Here is a 16,334-nt window from a genome sequence, read left to right as displayed (position 1 = left end):
GGATTAATGAGGAAATTGATTCGCACTCTGCATTCAGATAGAATTTAAGTCTGCAGTGACCAACACACATGTTTCCTCCGTGACGGAAGGTAGTTCGCTATTAACGCTTTTATTGGTAGCTAAATAAAAAGTTAACCATCATAAAACATTATACGACCAAGATTTTCCGTGCCCTTGGCTTGTTTGGTTCTGTCAAATTTCCCTATTATTTTGTTGACTGTTTAGCGGAGTAATACGCACGCGGCGTATCATCGCCCACAGTTCATCGCCCACAGTTAGAAACTCGGTTTTCTTGTTTTTTTTTTAATTGTGTGCTACTATAGTATAATGTATCATGATAAACATTGACTTCCAATATCTTTTAAGAGGATGCCTAATATATTCCAGCAATGCAGCTAGTGTGGTGTGTGTGCTCTTTGTTATACATTTGATGTGGCTGCTTCAGCTGAAGTCCGCGCCTTGTCCCATGTATTATTCCTGCGTCCTTGTTTGTCTCTTAGCGCTGTCGCAACATACGTTGCAATACTAGTCACCAACTGGTCGATATCTGTTAACCCTACTCCAAGGAAGCTGACAGTGACCAAGCGAAGCACAAGAGGCGACATCAATAACAAAAAGAAAAAGCGCACGATGCTTGGAATAAGATTTTGTTGAAGCAGAAGCGGTGTCTCTCGATGTATTCTCGCGCACCAACTCCGAACTGGCGTGACACACACTAATGGTCTGGACTCATCAAGACGGGAAGACAATACGTGTATTTCGGACGAATAAGTGACAGCAACCAATCAGATCACGCGTTGGCGGTCGTAAGCCTCGTTCAGCCACGTGGTAATGTATTTCTTCTCCAGCGCCCTTGCTTCGACGACGGACTGCGGGTCGGCGGGGTTCGAGGAACGGAGGTCCAGGTGGTGTGCGGCTCCCTCCATGTATATGGCGATCAGGCTGTCCGAGATGCTGGTGAGAACGCCACCCGAGGACCATGGGTCTATGTCTCCGTTGCTGCGTGTGAAGTTCACGTTTGTTACCAATCAATGTTACCAATCAATGTTACTAATCAATGTTACCAACCAATGTTACCAACCAATGTTACCAACCAATGTTACCAACCAATGTTACCAACCAATGTTACCAATCAATATTACCAATCAATGTTACCAATCAATGTTACAAGGCGTCGGGTTATAAATACAAAAAAAGTGATCCTGTATGAAGTACTGACTTGTGATGTTACCATGAAATAAGAATTTATTTGTAGTTTCATCATTAAGGTTTTTCCGTACATGCATGAATCGCCTGGTGACGTCATTACCTGTCGTGATGGTACATCGCGCGCCCCTTGTCGGACACAACCAGCGTTTCATTGAACGCATGAAAGTTCGCCGGTGTTCTGTAGTTCGTTTACAGGAAAGAAAAGGCACAGTATCTGTCCCTCGCGGAATCCCGCTATCATCCTCACGGTAGACAAGGGGAATTATGAACAGCGTTTCAGTATCCAGGGCGCTTCAGTATCCGGGGTAAAGCGCTCGCCTGGGGATTCAAAGGATGGAGGTTCGATTCCCGGTGGAGACGAGGTTTATTAATTTATTCCTAAAAAGAACAAAAAGCTGGGCGAGTTGGTTGTTATCCACTATTTTTAACTCCCGCTCTCGAAAGCGTGACACCCTCTACCGACAACCTCTGCCGATAGCTTCTGCTGACGACAATGAGAGCTTAAAGGCTTTCGCCTTAGTAATGATGGATGACTATAGTAACAATTTTAGCGATATCAACAGTAATCCTACTGCAACTGCTACAGCTACTAGTCCAGCTACGAGTATCACTTTAAAAGTCTTAGCGATATCAACAGTAATCCTACTACAACTGCTACAGCTACTAGTACTGCTGTTAGGAGTGGAAGGTATTGACCTCCTCTAACGACGGTTTATTTTGTTCTTTTATTATTTATATAGCTAATCAGTTGTTCAGATACTAACCATCATAACGACCCTCCTGCAGTGCTCTATAAGGCGATGCAAGTTACTAATAAAAAAACTAAACAGAGGACAACAAGCTCATTTGATTACAGCAAAATGTGTCAGCATTAGTATTAGCAGAAAGTCGCATGAGAAGCCTGGTCTGCGATGTCCGGTATCACTTGGCCAACTCCTAATCATTGAAAACGAAGCGCTGCTCTCACCCGTAGTGCACTGATGCTGTGATCACACTAGCGTGCCGAAAAGGAAATGTGGTGCCAAGAAAAGAATGCTACAGCAGTGAACCAACCAGTGAACAATGAAAGCATGAAAAAAGATAACTATATCTATAGGGGTATCACATATGGCACAAAAAAAACGCTCGTGCAGTGTAGTCAAATAACTTAAACCGCAGCTTGACACTCCCCTGCACTTGCGACTAGCAGCAGTGAGCTAAAAATCAATAATTAGATATCCATAGCTCGTCAAATTCCCTCCTCATATTGCATTTGTATTCCAATCACGGATATAGAAACAACAATCGTCAAAGAAAAGGCAAATTCTAGCGGTGGTGCCCGGAATGAAAATTTTTGGTGCCGAAAATTAATGTCGCAGTTTACATACAAATTTTATGTTTAAGACTTCAACATTCTTTTGCGTTATAAATAATGTACTGTCCGGCATAAAAATAAAAAAAAAACGCTTTATGGCAGCCCTACATCTATGCTTGAGATCACGGGCTGATTCCGGTTAGGCAAGTTGTTAACGAACACTTGCGTGTTTAACACGTCCGTGCTGCTTCGTTGTTCGTCAGTAGTGGGAAACAGCACAAATGAGCAAATTTGCACAGGCCGAATCGCGCAGACAACGGCTCCTATTCATGAATAGCCTATGGTTACCTGTTGCGAGCACGGTGTAAGAAATATTTCTTACACCGTGGTTGCGAGCATCGAAGCGTAATGGTGGCTCGCGCGAGGTATACTGTTAGTTTTCCTGCATCTCGGGCAGGACAGCCGAGCTCCTGTGGAAACAGCGCCTGTGTCCCGTCTTCTCTCTCTCATTGCCCGCAGCGGCTTTGAACTGCTTACACTCTTTCCTGGTGTTCTGTTTGTCAAGTTCGATTTCAACGCTGCTTCCGAGAAATTCGAATTAAGAGATGCAACATTCTTTTCCATGGGGTCACGTGATCTAGCATTAACCCTGGTCATTCAAGTTAGGATTTTGTTTATTTATTTATTTATATACATTATTTTTGTTTGTTTGTTAACACTTCAAACGCTCACAGGCAGGCATTACATGAAATCTAATCCTCGAAGGCTGGCAGTATCTCTGAAGGTACTGCTTACAGCGTTTGCACGTCTCCCCCAATTCCTTCAATAAATCATTCCTTCCCAGTGCGACAGAAAACTGGAATAACCTCCCCGAATACATTGTCATTGAGGCTAATCCTTCTAGATTCAGACAGCTCCTAATCGACTATCTCAATGAAAAATAATCTTCCTGTACCTTATGTCAGCTACCAACCCTGCAAACTGACCAGCCGGTTTTACTTCCATTGCTGTTATTTGAATTTGTTTTATATTTCTGCCACTCTGCCACGACTTATCTGAATTTGTTATTTTCTTTTTTCACCTTGTTTTACCTGCTGTTTCTGTTTTGTGTCTTTATCTTATCTTGTTATTATATATATATATATATTTTTTTCTTTTTTTTTTCTATACTTCTATATTACTTTTATATTTATGATCATGTATGACTGCTGAACAACCCTGTACCACCCCCCCCCCCCCTTATGTAATGTCCCGAACGGGACCTTTAAGGGTTAATAAATGATGATGATGATGAATATATTGCTGAAGGTATATAGCTCGAAGATAACGGATTGCACCTGAAGATGATATTGGATGACGCCGAAATGTTCCTGCCGCCAAATATGAGCACCGCCTTGTTGACGTCTGGTGTAACGTGGAAATCTTTCTCGCACTTCTCGCGGACTTTCTTCAAGTCCCAGTCGTTCTTGTAGAACATGTCGTCCACGCCATCACTGCACATCGGCATCACCATTTCGTTGCACGACTGAAAAAGAAAAACACAAGAGCCCGGAAGCTTAGCAATCATTTTTTTTTTTTGTACTTAACAGCATCCGCGAAATAAAATCACGGAGAAAATTCGATTGCTTCGGGCATTGCTTCAGACGAGGGTATGGAGTCACAAATGACTCGATACCCTCGTCTCAATTAGCGCAAAACACACACACACACAAACACACACTCACTCACTCACTCACTCACTCACTCACTCACTCACTCACTCACTCACTCACTCACGCACTCACGCACTCGCTCACTCACGCACTCGCTCACTCACTCACTCACTCACTCACTCACCCAATCAATCAATCAATCACTCAATCAATCAATCAATCAATCACTCACTCACTCACTCACTCACTCACTCACTCACTCACTCACACGCACGCACACACGCATACACACACACACGAAAAGAAGGAACACGCAGGAAAAAAAGGGCGGCGCTTGTCATATGTCATCCCATGTGTTTCTTTTGAAGACGTAGTATTACTGCGAACAACGAGGACGAAGAACAAGATATCCCAAACGCTATACGTCTTCAAAAATTCCAGGGGTGCACTTAAGCACCCTTAAGTGTGATAAGGCGACAGCCTTGTGATTATGTTTAAGGACTTCCCAACTTCGGTACGATCACATCTTAAGAGATATGGGTCCCAACTGCAATGCACCATACATGGCTTACATTGTTCGTGCTTTTTTTAGTTTTGGAACTTCTATAATTGCAACGTATCGATGCTGAAGCGGTCAATGTACAGTGTAGGTCACTTCTTAAAAGTATCGCGCAAGCGTCGATTTCAAGGTGCAGCTGCGCCAAGACGATGCATACCGGAGATCATAAGAGGGAACGAGAACGCGCATCAGTTATGCATGCTGCTCGAGATAGGTTTGGTTTGGTTTTGTTTCTTGGGTTTAACGTCCGAAAGCGGCTCAGGCTATGAGAGACGCCGTAGTGAAGGACTCCGGAAATTTCGACCACCTGGGGTTCTTTAACGTGCACTGACATCGCGCAGCTCACGGATGCCACTCCGTTTCGCCTCCATCGAAACGCAGCGTTGTCTTCTGCGCGGTTATATATAATTATAACTATAATTCGTTGCTTAGGCACACTAGAATGTTTATCGCAAATGCGTGCTCTTAAGATGTACTGCCCGCAATATACGCAGCGGATAAAAAATAGTTGGGCAGAGATTCTTGGGACTCAGATGAATAGCAGCTGGTAATGGACAAGTGTCGACCAACACTAATCAGAACAACCTAGCTGACGGCGTTCACGATCGCCCTTACCCTCGCATACTTTCTTCCTCTCTGTGGTCTTCCGGCACCGCAGCGCCAAGCAGTCGACGCTTGAGCGATACCTTTACGCCGTGCGATGTCAGTGCACGTTAAAGAACCCCAGGTGGTCGAGATTTCCGGAGTCCTCCACTACGGCGTCTCTCATAGCCTGAGTCGCTTTGGAACATTAAACCCCACAAACCAAACTTTAGCAAAAAAGGTTCCGACTGTACTTACATGTATTAGCCATAGCGTGATGGCTGCCTAGAGAAACTGCCCCTAGGTTTACTTGCTTGTCTCTAGGTCTAGGGAGCTTTTCTCTGGGGTAAAAGAAATTTTCTCCTAGATTTGAGGACTTTGGATCTAGGGCCATTTGCCTCTATGACGTCGCATAATGTATGACGTCACATTCGTTCCCGTTTCGTTCAGAGTTTCCATTCACAGGATCCTGTCACAACGCTAATGAGATAAGAAAGGTTTTCGCCTTAAAAAGTGTGTAACCTGCGGCTAGGTAACCGCGGTTTTTTTCGGAAAGGAACACTCTGCTATCGACATCTATTAAGGTGGTAATTTGGGATTGTTGCTAACACGTCAAACAAAAATAACGCAGCGACAGGGGGGTGTGTCCTTTTTCGTCCCTGCCCTGTCCGTGCGCTGATTTTTTTTGACATGCCACAGACAGGTAGAAAGAAAACCATAGATTTTAATCGAGGGTCTCGCGAGCCACCACGCACGAACAATGAAGCGCAGAAGGGGAATACATGCGCCGCGAACTTCAACGAAACAACACAGGTGCCTTTGCCCGAGCAGCGGAGCGTGCGCACAACAAATATCGATAACCAAGACGCCCTCCCGGAATGCCGGGGCTATGCGCTACCAATTCGAACCCCAACGTGCCCAGCTTTCTACCTAGATACATCCCTTCTTTTGCCTTTTGTGTGTTTCGCACTGAATGGGATTAATATAAATGCTGAAAACCAACTAGTCCATTAATTATAGTTACAGGTATCAGTTAGTATGTCTTTGATTTCAGTGAGTATCCGGCTTGAAAACTTGTGTGACCTACTTTAAAGGGTAGGTCCAGGCACTTCTTAACGCACTGGTCATGCAATGAAGTACTGCCACTAATATGCGAACTTCCATGCTACTCCAGTTAATCCTTCTACGTTACTACGTGACACGAGGAAATCTTGTTCTGCCTTATTTACTCGCCTTCAAGCATTTGTGACCAATTTTCCTGTCGTTTTCAATGCTAACCATAGTGTGGGCCATCTTTTGTTGCGGTCGAAACCGTGTGTACAGGTCTGCCTTTGGCAACTTTTGCTCAGTCAGTTTGTGAGGTCAATTGAGGCTAAACGAGAAAGGTTTGCGCTTTCAGTGCAAATTCAATGACTCCCCTGTAGTATCGTCGTGATATAGATAGTTTACTCTCAAGTGACTTCTCTAATATAAAGCTCCAATAGAGAAAATATCTCACCTGATAGTCCCAGCCATCGGCATCCAATGTTCCTGAACCTTTACATAGGTCGTTGCACTGAGTCTGGCCCGTGTAGTTTGTAAAGACACTGAATGCCTGGTAAATGGACTCGAGCAAGGCGTCGCTGCTGTCGAACGTCCTGTTCAAAAATTTGCAAGCTTCCTGATATTGTAAGGGGAAAAAAAAAGAAAACGAAACCAGGTAATGCAAATTTTGTTATAACAGCCTGTATATATCGAAGTATCGTATTTAACAAAGCAATAGTCATTCTTATTGGAGGCTTAGATAAAAACGCAGGTAAACGATATCTCGTTTCGGCAAAGTAAGTAAAATTTTACAGCGAATACCTGTAACCAATGCTAAGTGAGTCCAACTGGCTTTTTCGCGTTCAGTGTGTTGATTTGTAACAGTGCTTCTAGCACCACGCGTGACAGGAGGAAAATTCTCCCCTCTCGGGCGAGTCTGACACGGGGTGTTTCTCGAGACGAATCATTGGCATTTCCTATGCCACAGTAAACATTTGACGCCCGGAAACCCAGGCCCCGCTGAACGTTGTTGCGCAGCGTAACGTACCCGGCCTTGTTGCGCTTGGGACGCACGCCCAGAAATTGCGTAGCGATGTACTGAATGCAAGAGCCGAATTTCATGCCATTGCGCCCAGTTGACCTCCAGCGAACGTCAAGATCAAGCCTTCAGAGTCAAACCACAGCACACCAGTGTTCACCCGTGACCTTGACTTTTGATCTAATTTTTTTAATCTATAAACTTTGACCTGGACATTTATCGCCTTCGTATAGATAAATACTCGCGCGATTCTGATTCCGGCTGATGTTGCGTACACAACGTAACCTGGTAATGTGGTTCAACTATCATAGTATGTGGTACATGGTAACTTGGTACAAGCGTGATGTCGTGCAGGCGAAAATTAAGGCGTATTCGCTTATTTCTCGCAGGTCTTCGTCATACTTCATCAAGCTCATCTAAAAATGTTTCCTACAAGTGAGTACTGGCGCTCGTTTTCTTACCTCTTTCTTATTAGCGCGCTATGTTGCCGCCTTCTCTCTCTCTCTCTCTCTCTGTAGTATATATATATATATATATATATATATATATATATATATATATATATATATATATATATATATATATATATATATATATATATATAATTTGTGCTGCCCTCTAGGGTAGGTTGACAGAAACATTCTGGTGGGGACAGCGCCAAGCTTCTCCGGCGCTTTCAACACTCACCCTGACCGGATGACCAGGAACGGGGTTCAGAAACTCGTTCGGGTACGGGTAGTTCACCATGGCAAGGTTCGTGTACTGGTCTGTCAGCCAGTCGCGCAGCTTCGTGTAATTCTTAGGCGTGTAGTTTCCGCAAATGTGGAAGCGCTCGGCTATGTCTGCGGCACCCTCCTCTGTTTCAAGCAGACAGAAAAAGAAAAACGTCAAAGACCATTCATATAGTAGACCTTTCCAGTTTAGGCACACAACTCAAGGGTTAATTGTACTGTATCCTGATCTGCATAAACCGCATAGCTAACTAATGACAATGCATTTTCCGGCCGCCTTGTACATACTAGGTGCAGAATTCTAATGCCTCCGAAAAAAAAAAAGAAAAAAAAAAGACCTACGGGCTGGGAAGAGGACTCAACACCTCTTTCAGTTCAGTTCAGTCGTTCAGTCGTGTCCGACTCTTCGTGACCCTATGGACCATATCACGCCACGCTTTCCGGTCTCTCAGTATCTTCCTAACATCACATAACTTCATCTGCAGCGCCTCGAGGATGCCATCTAACCATCGCGTTCGCTGCCTACCCCTTCTCCGGCTACCCTCAACCTTTCCCAACATCAAATCTTTCTCCAGCGACTCCTCTCTTCTCATCAGGTGACCAAAGTAGCTGAGCTTTAACTTTAGAATTTGACCCTCCAATGAGCAGTCAGGGTTTATGGTCGACAGTATCGACTGATTTGATCTTCAGGCCGTCCAAGGAACTCTCAAGAGTCTCCGCCAGCACCACAATTCAGACGCATCAATACTTCGGCGGTCAGCCTTCTTCACAGTCCAACTCTCGCATCCATACATCACAGCTGAAAAGACCATAGCACGAGTTATACGGATCTTGGTTGGCAGACTAATGTCTTTGCTCTTTACTAAGCGGTCAAGGCTAGCCATGGCTCTCTTTCCTAGAAGCAGGCGTCTCCTAATTTCCTAACGCCTCTTTACTAGTCATAAAATCATGCTCCTTCGACCAAAGGTGAATCCATCCGTCATGCACTGTCATGATCTTCGTGTTGTGCATAGAAGCAGCCCGGTTAATTATCATGTCGCTTCGACAAGTTCGCTTTTTTTTTTTTTTTTAACGATTGGCTAAAGAAGACATTTCGGAAGAAGCTACTTTGGACATCTGATGAGAAGAGAGGAGTCGCTGGAGAAAGATTTGATGTTGGGAAAGGTTGAGGATCGCCGGAGAAGGGGTAGGCAGCGAACGCGATGGTTAGATGGCATCCTCGAGGCGCTTCAGATGAAGTTATGTGATGTTAGGAAGATAGTGAGAGACCGGAGAGCGTGGAGTGACATGGTCCACAGGGTCACCGAGAGTCGGACACGACTGAACGACTGAACTGGACTGAACTGAAAGAAGACACGTACCCTGTCATGCACAGCAGTCTATATAAAAAGATACAAAGCGAGAAACGATAGGATGAGCTTCACGCTTGCGCTACTTCACCTGTGGAAGACCGGTTCTCGATCAATTCCCACGAACTTCGGATAGCTTCTGCGCACAGCTCCGACTCCATCCTGAACGCCCTCGTAACGACCGCGTTGAGGGCACCGCAGGGCGTGATGCCTTGGAACTGGAGGATCGGCGCGCTGGCTGCCAGTGCCCTGCGGAGTTCAAAGGTCAGCGACGCAACCATACGTTACTTCCCTAATAGCTTAGCAAACGCGATTAAGGATCAAGAGAGGGAGCCCCGGCACGAGTTTAGCAACTTTAGTCAATTCTATGTTCATCGTAAATGAGCAGAGGCCAGTCTTCTCCTTGCGAATTTCTAAACGCGTAAAATCTTGAGAGCTCAGCAGGACTTGCGCTGGATTAATACGAAAGTCTAAGCGTTGCTGCTGCTGTTGAAAAAAAAAAACATGAAAAAAAGAACAATGGATGTCAAGGAAAGAGTCCCGACTCATTGCCACTATATTGTTCTCATTTTTATTCACTTTTTTTGTTTCTTTTCCTTCTTTATTAGTATTTGATTGTGTATGTTTTTTTTTTTTTAATTCCCACAACGCCCTCCATCATCCTTACGCTAGATAAGGAGAACTGCGGGCACGTGCGCAGGAAATCGACGTAGAGTACAGTGGTTAACGTGCTCGGCTCGGGATACGGAAGGACGGCAGTTCGAGTCCTGGCGTGGACGCGATCTTTATTCTTATTGCATTGATAGTTCGTGTGGACACACACTGATGTCAAGTTCTGTCCACAGTTCCTGTACATGCCACTCATGAAACGAGAAAGGCTGTCACCTCACAACAGTATCTGCTAAAAACGGCGTCTGCAAGTTTCAGCTTCGTTGTAACGGGAGCCGTAATGGTGCTTTTTTCCGAATCACGTGGTCTCAGCACGCCTCACCTGCCGTGCTGTGACGAAAAGTATTAGCAGGGCTGTCGACAACAGTCGCACAATAAACGCTACCGCCACGATCAGCGGAAATGTCGAAACAGTGTGCATATAACAACACGGCCACTGTCGTCGCCCTGCGCACTGCGGCGACACATATATCTCACGGTGAAAAACTACTTAAACATGAAAAAGCCACCGAAAACATTCTACGATGCAGTGTGTGTCCTGTCGCTTTGTGGCTCAGTCTTCGCTGAGGCGCTTCGAGTTCGTTTAGACAGCTTTGGAGTCACTCTATTGACCCCGAATCCGAGCGTAGTGTGTTACAAGATTTGTAGAGAGGCAAGCGAGCTTTCGAGGCTTTGCGCGGTCATAGCGCGGTGTTTGCAGTGAGGATAAAGGTCACCTGTGACGTCAGCACTCACGCAGCGGTCACGTGTGGGTACTTCATTCGGAACCAGGCGGCCAGCATGCCGCCGTAGGAACCGCCGAATGAAACCACCTGACTGTTTCCCGCGCCGGGCAGGGTGCTCCTGATGTACAGGAGCAGATCCGCGTAGTCGGCCAGCGTCTGTTCCACTGTCAGGTAGCCTAAATGGCTGGGACTCTACGAAAAGAAGCCGCAACAATACAGTGGAAGAAACAGAAGCTATCACTGGTACACCTTGGTGCTAATATCATTTATTTATTTATTTATTTATTTATTTATTTATTTATTTATTTATTTATTTATTTATTTATTTATTTATTTATTTATTTATTTATTTATTTATTTTCGTTCTGACAGCAGTACAGCCCCACAGCTTTCCTTTCGACTCAATAGCACTGTTGATGAGAGAACGCCACATAGGAGAAATACGCAGAATTCACCGGGTAAGAGCTGTGTTTCTTGAACACGTAAGAGAGCAGTTTGAATATTTTTCTTTGTCATGATTTTTCCTTAGCTCTTCTTTAAAACAAAGATTTACATTTTAGAAATCATTTATCATATATCCTCGGTCTCTGTTGCTTCGAAGGTTGAATTCTAGAGTACCTTTGAGGTCAAATTTCTTGTTTAAAAAACTATACTACGCGCTCAAGAAGCCAGAAGTTAAGATTGGAAGACAGAATATCACCACCGACAATTTTGCGATCTGACTCCACCGAAATGTAGCCGCTAGGTGGCAGCTGCCCCCCCCCCCCCCCCCCCCCCCTTCGATTTCAACGCGTCTGTTAAACATATGCTGTTACGGAGTCTAGTGGAATATTCCCATCGGTGCTTATCTAAAGCACTCACTCTAGATGGCCGCGGTCAATCTGCCATTATGGGATAATGTCTCCTTAACTTGAATCAATGCTGCGTCAAAAAACACGATAGTTAGCAATAACAGTGCTCATGCGGTAGGTGCATAAGAAGCTCCTGTAGTCATGATTACACTCAGCTACACCGTACACTTCAAGAAAACTTCAGTAGGAGGAGATGGCAAAGTGCTGGCGAGTAACATATTTCCCCATAGGGAGGCAGGACAGCCTCCCAAATGGAGGCTGTCCTGCCATTACAAGCACGGAGTTGAGACAAAACTTAGGAAACATTTCGTACCTCAAATGAATGGTCTCCGTACGGCATTGACTTGCCGTAGTACCGGTGCTCGGCGAAAATGAGCAGCGCTCTGAATTCGGGAGCCCAGTCCCACATCAGGCCCTATAGAAGTAGCAGAACGGTGAAGAAGCGGTTCAGAGTTATTCCGCAGTGTTCCGCACACGTGATCATGCACGTAGTCAAGAGGGCATATGTGGCCCAGTGTTAAATCCCAGACATTTAGCAGAAATATTCCTACTGAAAAACCAAAAGTTCTACCGGGCAATAACCTCATAAAATCTCATCGAATCCCATAGACTCTCATACGGTGCACATCATTATCATAAAATATCGTACATAATTTATGATAATCTGCAAGAAACTATCAGACCTTATGCAATTATATGCGACTTGTATGTGGTTTCTTATGTGAATTGAGTGTGAATGTGTGAGAAAATGTGAGGTTATTGCCTCATACAATTTTTTTCAGTAACAGGACAAAATAAAAAAACTAGGTATATATCACGTAAGAAGGTGGAGGGTATTTATTGGCATTATGAATAAATAAATTCCAGCAAAATAGAACATTTTCAATGCTGCAAGCTGCAGCAAACAAATAGAGGCAGAAATCGGTCCTGAAGTTGCGGAATAGGCCACTGCGTACTTCATGTAAATTGCGCCTACGAATTTAAAGAGGCGTTCAGCGAAGCTGTGGCTTTTGACTCCGATAATAAAATGCAGTCGGCTGTGAACAAATCCGAATACAACGCGAGCCCGACGCAGCGAAAGCAACGAAACTCGCGTGACTCGATCCCCAAGAGTAAAATAACAGTTCGACAGGTTTGTACTCCATCCATATCCTTTTAAAGGACAATTTTAGATTAGAAACGTGTGCTGACTGTTAAAAAACTGGTATTCTTGATTAACAGGACTAGAGGGTCTGCTCGCATTTAATGCGGAAGTGAGAAGTGCGGTCTCAATAGTACCAACAAACTTGATTCCCAAAGGCTGGAGTTCCCTGCTGTGCGGGCTCCGCTAGCCAGTTTAAGCTGCTCGTCCAGCCTTTAGCAAATCCGCACGGCCTTTCATTGGGAAGGGGTAAAGTTGAGAATTTGTGGTGCTTTTGTATCACCCTGGCATTTCTACTTGATACATATAGTCTACCCAATGAATGAAGTGCACCCAATGAACATAGTGTGCCCAGTGTACCCGATGTAGATAATCCATCTCATCATCATGGCCTGGATGAACCCTATAGGTCGTCCTCATCTTCGAGCACTTGGTGTCCGTCGGTCAATTACCCAACTTATCATCAGCACACCTGACACGTGTTAAAAGGGCTAATGATAACTGTTGCGCTTCCTTCTTGCTGTATGTATGAGCCCAGTATGCGAACACAAGATACGCTGCCTTTTTTCCTAGATTGACTTGTATATATTCCCTGCTGACAAGCGTGTTCTTCCGCTGAGACAGGAGCTCCGATATTGTAGCAGAGCAACCGAGATTCCGTTGTTGTGCGTATTCTTGTAACACGTCCACAGACTACTGGAGCGCCACAGACTACTGGAGCGCTTGCTGTCTGCCTCCTATTTCGAGACGTATGTATAGTCTGTACAAAGCGCATGATGTACGGCGAGCATCCGTTCCAGTTACTTCGGCAGTTTGCGGATGGCAATGTTAGGATGTCGGTGGACGGCTGCACGTTTCTGCGCCGTAGGTGTTCATCATAACGGTGCTCATCTGTGAGATAGAAACGTGGAAGCTAACGCAAAAGCTTCGACATCAACTGAGGACCACGCATAGAGCTATGGAATTTAAAATGATAGGTATAACATTGACAGAGAGGAAGCGTGCAGAGTTGTTCAAGTCGAAATGAAGAAGAAATGGCCATGGACGGGGCACGTAATGCGAAGGCAGGGTGGCCGGTCCTCGCAAAAGGGCTGAATTCCGAGGGAAGAAAAGCGTATAGCTGGAAGCGGCAGAAAGTTAGGTGGACGGATCACATTAGGACTAGTCCGCGAAGATCGAGTAGGTGCAGCTGGCACAGTACAGGGTTAACGGAGGAGTATAGGAGAGACCTTTGTTTGCCCTGCAGTGGGCGCATTCAAGCTAGTTATGATGGTGGTGGTAAAAAAGAGTTATAACAAGACCGATTCTTTCGCAGTATCCTGATTTGAAGTGGCCGTTCTGAGATCTTAAGTGCTTCAGGAGACAGTCCGTACTTCCAGCAAAAAAAAAAAAAGAAAAAAAAAACTGCATTCGAAGTTCATCTTGCAAAGTTTCGCATTTATGAAACCGACAAATGAAGTATATGTACGCCACCTAGCGGAACATATAATTTTTATAACGTTGTTTATTACCACAGGGCATAACGGAACATGTAGAAAGAAAATTATAAGGGTTATTAGATAATAAAAATGGTTGACTGCTCTAATAAACTTCAAGAGGGAACGATGATAAGGCCCTTGCGTCCAAGCAAAGGCCCACTGCCGTCAGGTACCGAATTCTCGTCGGCTTCAGTGCCGGACAAACCCACAACAAGTGGTGAATATCTGCCTCATGATTTTGTGACTTGAGGACAAGACATCCTGGACGTTGATATAAATATCAGTATTAAAGCCATGTTCGTGTTACAGCAGATATGAGGGCAACTCCGACCGGGATCCTCTGTGGCGCAACCTCCTCTGCGCGGGTAGCACCACTGTGGAGGGTTACCGCACACGGTGAGACAAGAGCCCGTGTGCAGCGCCGGACGTGCTCCTTTCTCGTGAGAAGCAGGGTGGCATCATCCTTACTATCACCACAGTCGATCGTTCCATGTGCAGATTGCAACCTTTTTGTGCGCTGTGCACTGCGCGCCTTCGCCTCCGCCAGCCGCTGCTGTATTCAAAAGCTTTCTCACATCCTACTCGATTTAACCACGTCACAACCATACCATGTTTTAAAGTATTTACACCATGGATGTCATGTCATTCACCCCTGAGATTGTATTGCCTTCTAGGTTGCATTATGTGGCTTACTTTATTTTTTTGGTGCACTATATATAGTTTACGCTTCGGAACTTTGCCTCGTAGTTTAGAACTAACGTCTGGTACTGCCCAACGCACCGTTGATATCTTGGGGCTAGGAATGCCTGCGATGTGTACGGCTCGACGTATGATTGAGAAGTTCTTTGTGTTGTGTACCAACACGTGCCCGGCGGATAGCTTAGCTTCAATTCAAACATCAAGCGAGGGAAGGATACCGTCCAGGATGATTTGTAGCCGGCGAGTACTCGGCCTACGCACAAACTAAAAAGATAAAAGTCGGGCTCTTTCAGTGTACGCGTACGCAGCCTACGGACGCAACAGCGTGACTACCTTCACTATTGCGCTCCAACGCACAGCTTTCGACACAGATGATAGCAGAAATTCTAAGCTATTAAGGTGAAGAAACTTGCAACAACCAGGCAGCTGTCTAGCGTTCGTGCTCTCAAGAAGCGGCGATAAGTGGCGCGCATTTCAAAAAGAACGGAATAAAATTGATCCCGAACTAAGAGTATGACCGATCGAGCTTGTTCAGAAGACGTTCTACAAGCATCCATTATAGTTGTTTTCTTTATTTGGCTTGATACAGAGTGATCTACAGCAGAACAAAGCAGCAAGTGGCCACTAAAAAAAAAATCACAGAGCATTGGGTCATCAGGTGGAGGATTGCCTTGGTGCTAACAATCACAGAACATTGGGTCATCAGGTGGAGGATTGCCTTTGTGCGACCGCTTAGTATGGACTCTGCAAAGCCACGGCAACGTCGCCCAATGAAGCTGTGCAATGCCAGAGGACCACAAATATCCGAAATGCCTGCTGTATCCTGATGGGATGCTGTCCCAGATCACAACAGATTCAATGTGCGGTGGCACATTGAATACCGAGGTCGTTTAATCGTCGGCTAGTACGTCGGCAATTTTGAGATGGCGTACAATGGCGCGCCAGCATTCAGCGTTGAGCTGATCACACTGAGTGCTGCCATCTATCGGGTAGCACGCGAGAGAGCACCGCACGATGCCCGTGATCATGAGAAAGTTGTCCAGCAGGAAGTTTTCAGCTGACGATATGGCCAGCACTGCCTCACGTTCAGTTTGTCCCAAAGTCTTCGTCAGACGGGCAAGGAAGCACGGTTTCCCGGCGAAAAGTTGGAATGCCTCGGCGCACGTTCTGTTTCTTATGCGCAGGACAACGAAGTCGATGGCACGATTCAGTGCGGACTGGTTCCGTCGCAATGTTTCGGCGATAGGCGGGCAGCAGTTAACGTAGCTGGAAATGCTCAGTGTTGTCATTTGAAATTCTGTTATGACCGGATTCATTGTCACTCCCGGGCACA

General features: G+C 45.3%; 1 protein-coding gene and 1 long non-coding RNA gene across 3 annotated transcripts in view; one reads left to right on the top strand and one right to left on the bottom strand.

Annotated features, from left to right (window-relative positions):
* The window catches only part of LOC146182056 (uncharacterized), a 149,282-nt gene that overhangs the window by 117,520 nt on the left and 15,428 nt on the right, over positions 1 to 16,334 (top strand). For both annotated transcript variants that reach the window (XR_014700329.1, XR_014700328.1), the window contains exon 2: positions 7,748 to 7,793. This is a non-coding gene — a long non-coding RNA (uncharacterized LOC146182056). The remainder of the gene's footprint in view (positions 1 to 7,747; positions 7,794 to 16,334) is intronic.
* The window catches only part of LOC146182055 (lysosomal Pro-X carboxypeptidase-like), a 33,381-nt gene continuing 17,784 nt past the window's right edge, over positions 738 to 16,334 (bottom strand). Inside the window, exons 3-9 of the mRNA XM_084577062.1 lie at positions 11,997 to 12,098; positions 10,843 to 11,024; positions 9,530 to 9,687; positions 8,046 to 8,215; positions 6,795 to 6,956; positions 3,841 to 4,028; positions 738 to 999 (exon numbers count right to left, since the gene is read on the bottom strand). Of these exons, the coding sequence (XP_084433188.1) occupies positions 786 to 999; positions 3,841 to 4,028; positions 6,795 to 6,956; positions 8,046 to 8,215; positions 9,530 to 9,687; positions 10,843 to 11,024; positions 11,997 to 12,098 (1,176 nt within the window). The 3' untranslated portion in view covers positions 738 to 785. The remainder of the gene's footprint in view (positions 1,000 to 3,840; positions 4,029 to 6,794; positions 6,957 to 8,045; positions 8,216 to 9,529; positions 9,688 to 10,842; positions 11,025 to 11,996; positions 12,099 to 16,334) is intronic.

Source organism: Amblyomma maculatum, chromosome 8, assembly GCF_055883805.1.
Source record: "Amblyomma maculatum isolate TAMU_Amacu chromosome 8, ASM5588380v1, whole genome shotgun sequence".
Lineage (NCBI taxonomy): Eukaryota > Metazoa > Arthropoda > Arachnida > Ixodida > Ixodidae > Amblyomma > Amblyomma maculatum.
This window is presented reverse-complemented; position numbering and strand designations above follow the sequence as displayed.